We start from the raw sequence: 13010 nt of genomic DNA, 5'->3' as shown, positions 1-13010 counted from the left end.
GAAAAAGGCCCTAAATCAATAAGGCAGAGATATAATAAGCTATGATAAATGAGGGAAGGGCTGAAGTAGAACGCCCATTTGAGAAGAGCACCGCAGAAAAACCAGGAAGAAACAAAAACAGGAGGTAAAAGTGTCCAGATTCACAAAAGGAGGGGAAGAAGAGTTTATTTATGTTTTTGTTGTAATTGATATAATTTTAATACACCATTATAGTTCTGTTAAGTATTTGAATTACAAATTTAAGTCTACACATAGATGCTTGGTTAGATGTCAAACTATTGCCTGAGATCCAGAACAAACACTTCTCCGGTACATTATGAAGATGTGAGTCTAGTCACCGGTGAATCTCCCAGAGTTCCAAGGAGCCTGATTGATAGGTAAACATTTGTCATCTAGGATTTAGAACAAAATCATATTTCTCTCCCTCAGATTAGCGAGTAGCGTCACTCTTTGACTCTGCAAAAATGTTTTCTCCCCTGTGATATTTTTTTTTCCTTTCTTTTTGCCTTTGATACGGATGGACCATGCGAGCCCCTGATTGGCTTATCCACCTGTCAATCAGACCTATTTGAAAGTATCTCAAGATTCACTGGTGACCAGACTCAAAGTGTGTATTCTGGATCCCAGGCAAAAAATAATATGAAATCTTTAAACCTATCCATGGGTTTCAGAATGATGAGATTCAAGAACTGTTGTCATAGCACTTAACAATTTTAAACTAAATATTATATCTTTTGAATGAGAAAAAGTCCTCAAAATGTTGCATATAACAGGAAGCTGAAACCCACTATGTGTCTATGGAAATTCTGACAATTGATCCAAAAGTACGACTCCATAAAAGGTAACACAATCTGTAGCATTATCCGAATCAAAACAAGGACAGAGCATTACAGGAATTTTAGTAATATTTAGGCGTAGCTTGGAGCAGAGAGGACAGGTGTGTAGTGGGCGGGGCCTGGAGGTGCGGTGGGAGGAGCCCAGTTTACCTGATGCTGCTGCCAGGAGGCTAACGCAGTCGGGGGAGGATGGAGGGGGAGGGGCACATGCTGCGGCAGCCATCTTGGTCTGTCCAGGCGATCACATGACAGTCACATGACACAGTTAATTGCACACAACACAATGGGACACAAACATATGCATCAGTGGAACAGTAATGTTATTGGTAATGATGAAACTATTTACTTGGAGATATACAGTCTAATATTCAACACTGTTAAAGATGCACTGCGTAAATTTTCTGGAGTGTAGGGCTGTTGTCAACTACAGAAATTCTTGGTCGACTAAAGAAATGTGCTGCTGACCGATTAGGCGAGTAAAAAGGGGGTGTAGCAAAAGCTCTCAAAACTATTTTCTATGTATCTGACCCAAACTGCACTCACACGACTACAACTTTTACATATAAACACCAACAAATACCCAACTCCCTCACTTCTTCAGCCAACGCCCTCACTTCTCCTTTCTGCTGTTGTCCCACATCAGTCCTTATAAACTAAAATAATAAGACAACAAATTTAGCTCATATCCATGAAAATAAGCAGGTCTGATCTGTGGCCTTGTTCACACTGACAATGCATGTTTTTCGGGGTTTTTTAGATAGACATGTTTAATGCCATACTGTGGAACATTCCAAATATTTCATAAACATATCTATCTATGTTCTTGGATATGTAGTAAACATGGTCAAATCAAATACTGATTTTTACTGATAACTGTAATGTTGAAAAAATAAGTTTCACATTACAAATAGATTTTAGGGCTGCAAAGTCTTTATAACTGAATACAGCAAAAGGCTCTGTGCACAACAGTAGCTGGCTACTTCAGAGGGACAGTCGGCAGGACAGTTTCTGCTTTAGTGTAATGTCTATGAAGATTTTGCAGAGTCACGCTAGAATCAATAAATCCTGAAAGATCAGTCAGTGGACAGGGAGCTGTGGGTGGACGACATTGACAACATGTTAAACACTTTACAAATGAGGAGAAACCTTCACCAGAGGACACCTCTGCTCTTACAAAGTACATCTCTGTGTCTCAATGCTAATGCTAAATTGTTGACACAAAGACGTACCTTTGTAAAAGCAGAAGTCTCCTGTGAAGATTTCCTCACATCTGTAAAGCACCGCCCACTGCCTGATCTGTCAGGATTTATTGATTTTAGCGCGACTCGGCAAAAACCGCATAGGGATTACAGCGGAAATGGTTGGGCAGTCTCTCTGACTGGAACTAGCCGGCTGCTGTTGTGCACAGAGCCTATAATTGAAATCATGATTTCAAATATGACTAATTGCACAGCCCTGATGAAAACTATCACGCAATCAACTACGCCAGACTTCTTCTACAGTAACATTACTATTCCACATTTCACTATTTAAATGACGCATGCATGACACATAAACACAGAGTTTAGATAACAACCATGCCCACACTGCACAGTTCTACCTGAGAAGCGCCGAGTGGAGGTACCAGGTCGAGCGCTGGTTTGGGGGGCAGTTGTGGTGTGATCTTTAGTCCCCCCCTGCCCCCCTCTCCCGCCTTCACAGAGGGCGCAGGGGTCTGCGACAGGCCTGGCTTTTTGGGTGGGATGGGAGGCGGGTTCCCTCGGTCGATACGGGCGACGGTGGGAGACTTAATGCCGATTGGGTGGCTCAGTCGCCCCGGAAATGGCCCACTCTCCGAGGCCGAGTGAGGAAGGCCCGGTCGGAGTGGCGTGGAGCCCGGAGGACTTGTGAATCGTGATAAAACCTAAAAAAACAAAAAACAGCACACAATATTCATGGTTTTACTTCCTGCTATATTAAGCTACATTTTGAGGATTTCTTCCCATTCAAAAGATATCACATATTGTTTTACATTTAAATTGCACAGGGTAAATTATCTTGTGAAGGGTCCACCAAATCCTTTTCTCCATGTTTTTAGTTTGCTAAGAATGTTCCACCGTGTGGCAATAAACTAATTATATCTACGAGTAAGCCTTGTGGTTCACCATATTAGCAATAAAACGCTGCCATATTGTAGAAGATTTCAGGGAAAGCAATAATCTCCTTGGGAACAAGCGGATCTGACCTGTAAACAAGCCCCGGGGTCTAAACATGGCTACCCACGAAAGTCAATGGTCCGTGCTCAATGGCGCATGTCACAAGTTTAGCCTTTAGCAGCTTGGTACATCCGGTCCGGCCCTGCTCATGGACCACGCGCAGTTAAGCTACCCTCCATGAGACACAACAAGAGCAAGCAGAGCGGAGGAGGCAATGGAATAATAATAAATATATTACAAATTACATTATGTTTCCAGGAGCTTCAGAACCATGTTCTAAACTTCGTTCACAACAGTTGGGCTCATTCACATCGCTCACATGCTCGCTCATGTCATTCCATGTGACAGTTCTAACCAATCAGCACTCGAGTTTAGCTAAAGTGGACATAGAGCGTAGCCGAAGTTAACAATTAAAAAGTGCTCTTTAAGACAATAGACGAATTTGGAGCTGAGGAAAAAGTTTATGATCTGAAAATAGGTAAAAATTGCCACAAAATTTGCTGTCAGCCGAACACAAGCAGTTGTGATTACATTGTGCTCTATAAGAAAAATCTTTTCTGGGCAGAAGCAATTTTTTCGTTGTAGTACCAATGAGGGGCCACTAATCCAACTCGAGACAGCTCTAAGCTAGCAACACCCTATCCAGTTATTTTAATAGATCCATGCCTGTAACTTGCCCTGGTGGTATCATCTGCTTGTCTCCATGGAAATATAAAAAGTTAAATGACGTACTATGGAACATTTCAGGCAAAACAAAAACATCTCTGTTGAGACAAGCAGGTGGCACCACTCCACTAGAAAAGGTTCATAAGTTACATAGTCAACCTTTAATACATGATAAATGAATCTCTGTCAGACCAACCTGCGTGACTGTGTGCCTGGCCTGCTGTTTGGCTGCGAAGTTCGTGTCTCTGTTGGTTGGGGAAAGGTCTCTGGCGGGAGGACTGCTCTGAGACCCGTTCTGGTTTTGGTCCTGCTCCTGGAACTTGTACCTGGCGGCCTGGACTCGAGGGCTGACTCCAGTTGGAATCCCGCTCACGTGCTGCGCCGACTCCGATCCGTTTTCCGTACTCAGCGCCCGGGTTTTCGGTAAACTCAGCCCCACGTAGTTCGCTGGACTTGGCTTCACTGGGATGTTCAGAGGGCCCTTTTTCTGCGCCTCTATCTCGGCGTCCGTTTGGCACGATATTGTTCTGGACATTACCGGATCTGTCGCTACGGAAACCGAAGCAGTTTCAACTTTACTACTTTCTGTTTTGCTAACGGGCTCGTTAGCTTTAGCCTCTTTGCTATCGCTCTGACCAGTCCTGAGTGTTTCGATTTGTTGTCGTAAATTTTGGTTCTCTGTCTCTTCACGAGTTAGCTTAGCACGTAGCTGTTCCCGCTCCGTGTCAAATTCAGACAGCTGTTTCTCCATGGTAGCCTCCATTTGTTGAGATTTTTGCTTCTCATTTTCGAGGTCCTCTTGTAGTCGTCCAGAGCTGCGCGTTTCCTCATCATATCGCGTCTGTAGCTCGTCGAATCGTTGTGACTCCTCTACGACACGGGTGGCTAGCTGCTTGCACTCGCGCACTAACATCATGACGATATGCTTGTTCTTGTCACGCTCGTCCTTTAGCTGCGCCGTTAGCTTACGGTGTTCCTGCTCCAGGCTCTGCAACTGAAGCTTCTCCATCTCCAACTGTAAAAAGAAAAAGAATGAAACAGGTCAGGGGTGATGCAAAAGATGTACCACTTAAAAGGCTCGTATTATAATATTTTATGATTTATGTTATAATGTTTCCTCATCACAAACAGACCTGGATTTGTGTTTGTGTTTCATTCACACATGTTTAACACACAAACCCTTTATGTTTAGGCTGAGTTCTTCTCTCAAACACTCTGTTCCACCTTGTGATGTCATGTGGTAACACAGGAAGTGCTCCACTGTGTTGTTATACTCTATACACCATCACTAGCATTATTTATGTAATTTCAGCTCTGGAACTGCCAATCTCTACTAAACAAAAGGTAAAACGTAGCTGTTGAAACTTGAAAACTACCGCTTCGTGTGCGCTTCATCACATTTTGAACTCTAGAGATGTAGAGAGAAAATAATAGAGTTACTCAAACATGTGAATGAAACAAAACACAACTCTACGCATGTTTTGAAGCGGTAACAACATTACAACATGTCTAAACCTTCACAAGGGAAAATTTTGCATAACATAGGACCTTTAAAGAAGGCATATTATGCTTTTTCTCTGGTATTTAGAATGAAATTTACCACTGCCAATGATAACACCAAAGTCTAAGTGCCGTGTGTTATTACTGCATAACACACAACTAGTCCAGCAACTGTTAAATTACATTCCATATCACTGCTCTGCTGCTATCACCATGACGTCACCATAGCAACGTGTAAACAAATGCTCAACTGCTCTGAGTACAATGTAGAGACAAGCTGATTTAAAACAATGAAATAACTGATATATTTTACACATTTACAGACAGTGAACAGGCTTTTAAGATTCACCGGTCAGACATTTCAGTTTGTAGCCGTGGTAACAGCACATTAAACAACTCGGAGCCGTGTGACAACAGCATAACACACGGCTCCGAGTTGTTTTAAGCTTCCATAAAAATACGTAGACCTGAATTTTACATTTTGTTCACTGTAATATTGATCTAAGTCTTCCTTTTTTATTCTTGAAAAATTGCCATGTGACATTTATGAAGCCTAGTAGTATCTAGGACCTGTCTGATTTTGTTTTAAATAATTGCACAGAGAGTAGTATTTTCTGAGCATTCAAGCCTTAAATGTAGGACTCCTCTCCAGACTGAGGATTATAGAAACATGCTTGTATCAATCAAAAATACAACTCAGGAAACTGGAGATGCGAGAACAACATTATAAAATAAATACTCCTTTACTGACATCATAAGGTGGAGCTGATTACACAAGCTGTGAATAAAACTAAATTCAACTCCAGGTATGAAACAAAAACCGGTACGAAGTGAAGTGTCTTTCAGCACACATGACCAAACAATAAGATTTCAGTAGATAAATAAAAAGTGGTGCATCATTGAAGCCACAAAGTTCACCCAATTCATGACAGAGGAAATTATATGGTTCAACACTATTTCTATTTGGTTATTTCATTCAAAAACAGTGAATCAACCACAGAGTTACATAGGCTCCTGCTCTTCATCTGAAGTCAACTTTCAGGTAAAAAAAACTGTGAATTTACAAAGTTTAAAGATCATTTTGCCCAAACTTCAGGGTGTGTCATCACTCACGCAGCAGGGCTCATGCCTCTGTTGGAGAAGTCATTAAAGTTGATGACAGCATTATACAGAACTGCATGTTACCAGTTTGAGCTGTTTAGTCACTGCTTCAACTGTTTATTGCCTATTGTTGTGTTTTGGGGTTGAATTCTGAAAAAGGGGGTATTTTACTTCTATGGGGCATTAATTCTCAACACATGCCATATTTAGATCACCATGTTACCTTTTATTGTTTTGAAAATGCTTTATTCACTGAAAATTCTATTCGGTTTCATTTGTGACGCTGAGACCTCCCTCCCTATACTCCGTGTGCTAAGTCACTCTCCCTACATAGCGCTATCACAACACAATCAGCGTGCATCTCACTAATGAAACTACTACACATCACATCAGGTTTGTGAAGTTGTAGTGTACAGTTTTGAATTATGCTTTTGTATATTTATGAAAAATGACCGTGTGGGAGCATAGGTGACAAAGCCTTATATGGGCTGGATCGTACTGCTAACAGTAAGGAGGGTCTGAATAGGGCGGACAACTGAGGGATTACACAGATATAAGGCCACATGGTAATACAAAATAAATCACATTATATTGTCTAAAGAGAGTGTTTTTATCATCATCGTGCCATCGGAAACGGTATTGAGAAATCGAGTTAAAAATTTTAGTATCATGTATGGACTGTATGTATAAATGGACATGGGCACACTTCCAGCTGCACTTCTGTCTCCAATTCACTTTTGATTGAAAAATTGTCACCCCTCTCTCTATAACTGCTCCTGTCAGACTCATCATTTTGGTCTTAAAATGTTCATATTAACCCGTTCTACATGATCTTGATGTTTTTATTTCGCAATTGTGTCCATAAATCAAGAACCCCAAAGGTCACTTCTGCTAGCATTAGCAACAGGTTTGATTGACAATGTTGCTAAGCGCCTGCCCCCCACTAAACCAGTGGTGTGGGCAGGAAGGGGGGTTCACTAGTCTCGCTCCAGATTGGGTCTTTGGTTGCTATGATACTTACGGTCAGAATTCCAAACATGGAACTCGGCTCCAAATTCAATGAGCTTCATTTGACTGGAGCCGAAGGCTATGGGTGATGTCACACTGCCTTAGTCCACTTCTATGTACAGTCTATGATATCATGACAACACTACAAATGACAGCACACTGGTAAACTAGTGAATGCATTTTACCATAACACACTTAAATACTGCACTACACGTTTGTTTGCCTTATTTTTACAACTGGGAACTTTAGCTCGGCTGTAAAGTACCTTGCTAAATATTTGCTGAGTCGTGGGGAGGAAGTGGGGTCATTCTATTTAAAACTCTGTAACTGCAGCTTCACTGGTTGAGCTTGGGCTAAAATTAACCCAACAACACTGGAAGACCAAGAGAAACCGAGCCATACGACTAAAAACAACTGTCTAATCAACAGGCCAAATACTGTGAATAGTTAAGCAAATTTTAAACAAAGATTAAAATTGCACTGCTAAACTTTTCTGATGGAATGTGCTGGCTCTGCCAAGAATGTTCCTCAGTATGACATTATCTATTTCCATGGAGACAAGCCAAGTTGCAGGTTAATCTTTATTTAAAATGTTCAAAATCTGTTCACGATTTTTTATCCAAACCTGTAGATCTAAAGTTGCACGGCGTAACTTTTCTGATGGGAGTGTGCTGGTCTCTGCCAAGAATGTTCCACAGTATGGCATTATCTATTTCCATGGAGACAAGCCAAGTTTCAGTTTAGATCTGTGTAGGCACGAGCTTACAGTAAAAATGTATGCAACATCTGTAATGAAATATATATATGGCAGATCATGATTTTAATGCCATAGTGTCGAACATTTCAGACAAAAATGATCCCAATAACACTGGCACCCTTCAAAGACCAAGTCATAACACTAAAAACAACTTTGACAGGTCTGGACAAATGTTGTGAATAGATATGCAAACTGTAAATGAAGATTAAAGTGCACTGCAGAACTTTTCTGATGTGGCCGCCACCTGCTTTGTCTCTGCTTAGAAAGTTCCACAGTATGACATTATCTGTTTCTGGTTAAATCGTATAAATAATTAAAAGATCATTTAATACATCAGTTTAATGCCATACTGTGGAAATTTTCAGAAAAAGCAATAACATCCCCATGGAGATAAGAAGCTAAGAAAAGTTACAATGTGCACGTTTACGTTCACAGTGCATATCAAGGAGCATTAATATTTGAGAGACTGAAATCTGACCTGTTAAGCTAATACAGGAATCCCATGCATTTCAGAACATATTTGTAGAGGTCTTTGTAATTTCTTAATTATAATTCAAATTGTGCTTCAACTTTGATTGTAATTAATATTTCAAATCTACAAAACCTGGTTTATTTTTATCCTTGAAAGAGAGAGAGGGGGGAAAGAATGGTCCATAAAGTGAGTCTAAAGTACAGCACAAACTCATGGATAATTCAATAAGGCGCGCACAGGGGACAGGGTAAAGATAGAAACAGAGTTTACCCGGCAACAGAGAGAAGGGGCTATCCACGACTGCGATTGGACACAAATAATTTAAATGTTCTCAATTTTTAGATGCTGTGTGAAAGAAGAGGAAGTATCTGGTTTTAAGGACACTTAAGCTGCTTTCTAAAGTGTTTTCTGTTTTTTTTTTGTTATTAAAAAGCACTTTAGGCTTTTTAATAATTAGTATTAGTAGATTTGTATAGTAACTATGGACGATCTTGTCAGGAACCATTCCTGGTATTGCCTTTTCCCCTCTCCTCCTCCTCCCCTCTGTGTCCTGTTTCTCCACCTCTCTGGGAGTGGCTTGGCTGCCGGCACACCTGTCTCATAAGAACTACTCCTCAGCTGCAGTATAAGAAGCATGGTTCCTCACCTACTGTCTGTCTGCCTATCTTCATACCTGCTCACCGCCACAAACTTGTTCCACCCACAAGATATCAAACACTCATCTCTTAATAAAATGGTTACAAACTTATCTACTAACTGGTCCTTCTGGTCATTGTATACCATGAGAGTACAAACCCCCCACACTTCTCCATATCACCTTGATAGAAATGGACCCAGTGGAAGCAGATCCCGTCGTCAAAGCCATCAACAACCAAGGTGCCATCCTCGGGCAGCATGATCAAGTTTTACGTAGTATAATGGACAACCAACAGACAACTTCTGCTCAGATTTGCTCAGTTGAACTCCACTGTGAGTTAACAACTAGCCTTCCTCAGAGTGCTGCCTTATCTCATTTTGCTGCTTCCCAGAACCAGGGCCAGTCTCCTGCTCCTCTAGACCCAGCCCAGCTCTTCAAGAAAGTGCATGTGCCAGACCCAAACCACTATCAAGGTGATATGGGAAGTGTGGGAGGTTTCTTCTACAATGTTCCTTAGTTTTCAGTCAAAAGCCAGTAACTTGTGTGACAGGCTTTTCTCATATTATGGGGCTGCCACAAGGAAATTCTCTGGATTGGGCTTCAGCTAGATGGAAAAGTTACCCTGAAATACGACAAAGCTATGATAAATTCGTGACTGAACTTAAAAGAGTGTTTGACCATCTTGTTAAAGGAAAAGAAGCTGCCAAATGCCTCCTCACTATTCACCAGGGCACATGGAGTATGGCAGAGTATTCTGTCAAGTTTAGAACATTGGCTGCTGAAGCTGGATGGGATGATGCAGCCCTGCAAACAGTTTATATAAGCGGTCTTTCGGGAAACAGTTGAAGGATGAGTTGGCTTTAAAGGATGACTCTGATTCTGTTATCTCAACAGCTATCAAACTGGACACAGAAGAGAAAGAGATACACGGTCCTCTGGGCAGTATGTCATTGCTCGCACCACGCCTGTCCCTTGGAACGCAGTCCCGCCTCCTGCTCCTTCGTGTCCATTGCCAGTCTTAGTTTTAGCTGAAAAAACGATGCAACTTGGCCCAGCCCATTTAACACCATTTCCTTGCCACCTGCCCTGTCATGACCAAAAGAGGGGCCTCACCAGTGATTGTGGGGGTTCTGGTGAGCCATTCTAAAATTACATTTGCCCCCCAAACAGGAATGTCGACAGCAATGTAGAGAGCAGTTAACTTTTCACTTAATTTCCTCTCTCTGTCTCTCTGCCTTCTTCACGTCTCTTCAATCCGTCCCATCCTGAAAGAGAAGCAATAGAGCACTACATCAAAGACTCTCTGACAGCAGGTATTATTCACCCTTCTTCCTCTTCTGTTCGTGCAGACTTTTTCTTTGTGGATAAAAACGACAAATCCCTTTGTCCCTGCATTGATTATAGAGGGTTAAATAACATCACAGTTAAAAATAAGTATCCACTCCCACTGATTGACTCAGCTTTTTTGCCTTTGAATAATGCAACCATCTTTTCTAAACTTGACCTTAAAAACATTTGTCATCTTGTCAGTATCCCCAAAGGTGATTAGTGGAAAACAGCATTTAATACCCCCCTTGAACACTTGGGCACATATATCTTGTGATGCCTTTTAGGTTGAACAATCCTCCAGCTGTATATCAGGCACTGGTGAATGATGTCTTACAGGAGTACCTCAACAGAGGTATCTTGATGATATTTTGATCTTTTCCAATTCACAGAACACTTGGCACCATGTTTGTCAAGTTCTGCAGAGACTGCTAGAAAACAAACTTTTTGTCAAAGCAGAAAAGTGTGAATTCCATGTGCAGTCAGTGAATTTCCTGGGGTACATAATTGGCAGCGTGCAGGTGAAGCCAGATCCAGCTACATTTCAGGCAGTAGCAGATTGGCCCCAACCAGAAAATCTTAAGCAGCTCCAAAGGTTCCTTGGTTTTGTAAATTTTTACCACCACAAAACTTCAGTCAAATAGCAGCCACCCTAACTCATTTGACTTCTCCTAAAATCCCTTTACAGTCATGATAAAGATAATATCATGCTGAGGCCCTGTGAAGGAGCTATATCTGCAGTTACACTACGTAGACTGATAGAAGACAGAAGGACAGTTAGACTGAACTGAAATTTAGTTCACATACCCTCTAAAATACAGTCCTACTGAAACTAATCTGAAACTTGTTGTGTTCAACGTCAGATATCTATGTAACAAATCATTTTTAATTAATGATTTTATTTCTTCTTTTAATCTTGACATATGATTTATCTGAAACATGGCTTGACAAAAACACAGGCAATTCTAGTGGAATCAACTCCACCCAACTTCAAATTTGAATGTGAAACACAAGCAAACAGAAAGGGTGGAGGTGTGTGTGTACGCTGTTTTTAGAGATAATTTAGTCACTCACAGGTTGTCATTTGGGGTGTTTTCATCTTTTGAGTATGTTTCCTTTAAAATGGGGCTAAAACAATCACCCTCCTTATTCTGCCATTTTAGGCAAAGTCCTTTAAAAAGTTGTTTACTAACAGCTTTTTAACTTTCTCCAAATTAACATCTCCTTTGACCCCACCACAGGACTACCTATCAAGGTGACAAATGATATCTGCCTGAACACCGATGCAAGAAAAGTCTCAGTCTTGATCCTGTTAGATCTGAGTGCTGCCTTTGACACTGTCCATCATGGGATCCTCTTACAGACACCAGAGGACTGGGTGGGCATCTCAGGTATTGCACTAAACTGGTTCAAGTCCTATCTAGAAGACAGGGAGTTCTTTGTTGAAATTGGAAAATGTGCCTCAGATAAAATGTCCCTGACCTCTGCACCTATTCTTATACATCCAGACACATCTCTTCAGTTTCTTCTTGAAGTTGATGCATCTGACTCTGGAGTTGGAGTGGTTCTTTCACAGCGTTCCACTGCAGATTAGAAAGTTCACCCCTGTGCTTTTTCTTTTCTTGTCGTCTATCTCTTGCTGAACACAACTATTCCATTGGAAACCATGACCTATTAGCTGTGAAATTGGTCCTACTATTTGGAAGGGGCAAAGCATGCTTTCGTGGTCTGAACAGATCATAATAACCTAGCCTACTTCAAAACAGCAAAGCAACTTAACTCCCGGCAGGCTCATTGGGCCTCACCTATTGCCCTGGCTCACATAATGCAAAATCAGATGCTCTCTCCCGTCAGTTTGTCTCAGCAGAATTTTCAGACCTGTCTAACATATCTTCTGTATTCATGGGATCCTTCTGGATATAGTTTCTGACCATGGTCCACAGTTTGTTTCCAGAGTTTGGAAAAGTTTTTGTCAAGCCTTGGGAGCCAAGGTGAATCTGTCTTCTGGGTTCCATCTGCAGGTCCTACTTAATGGACAGTGTGAGAGGGCAAACGAAGACCTTGAAGCAACTCTACGCAATGTTGCTGCCATGGGTGGAGTATAGTCATAACTCTCTCACCTCATCTGCCACTGACTTGTCTTGCTTTGAATGGTCTTCATGATACTTACCACCATTATTTCCTGAGCAAGAAGGGGACATTGTAATTCCGTCAGTGAAGGATAACTTGCAACGTTGTCGCTGTGTCTGGAGACTTACTGAGCTGCTTTACTTTGTTCTGCCGAACAAAACCAGAGAATTGCTGACAAACACTGTACTTCTGCTCTAGATTATCAATCAGGTAAGAAAGTTTGGCTTTCATTCCTTCAAAAACAGATTCGAAGAAACTTGCTTCCTGGTATATTGGGTCATTTGAGATTGAGAAGGTACTCAACCCATACACCCCAGTTTCCATGTGTCCCAGTTGAAACCAGTTTGTTCCAGTCGACTGTGCCCCCTCCTCTTGCCCAGGT

The 13010-nt window shown here is 41.4% G+C and overlaps 1 protein-coding gene across 1 annotated transcript in view; it reads right to left on the bottom strand.

Annotated features, from left to right (window-relative positions):
* cttnbp2 (cortactin binding protein 2) overlaps positions 1–13010 on the bottom strand; it is a 59803-nt gene that overhangs the window by 21397 nt on the left and 25396 nt on the right. Inside the window, exons 4-6 of the mRNA XM_033968314.2 lie at positions 3894–4712; positions 2437–2739; positions 987–1065 (exon numbers count right to left, since the gene is read on the bottom strand). Of these exons, the coding sequence (XP_033824205.1) occupies positions 987–1065; positions 2437–2739; positions 3894–4712 (1201 nt within the window). The remainder of the gene's footprint in view (positions 1–986; positions 1066–2436; positions 2740–3893; positions 4713–13010) is intronic.

This window comes from Periophthalmus magnuspinnatus, chromosome 6, assembly GCF_009829125.3.
Source record: "Periophthalmus magnuspinnatus isolate fPerMag1 chromosome 6, fPerMag1.2.pri, whole genome shotgun sequence".
Classification (NCBI taxonomy): domain Eukaryota; kingdom Metazoa; phylum Chordata; class Actinopteri; order Gobiiformes; family Gobiidae; genus Periophthalmus; species Periophthalmus magnuspinnatus.
The sequence above is the reverse complement of the archived record's forward strand: the minus strand, read 5'-3'. Positions and strand labels throughout refer to the sequence as shown.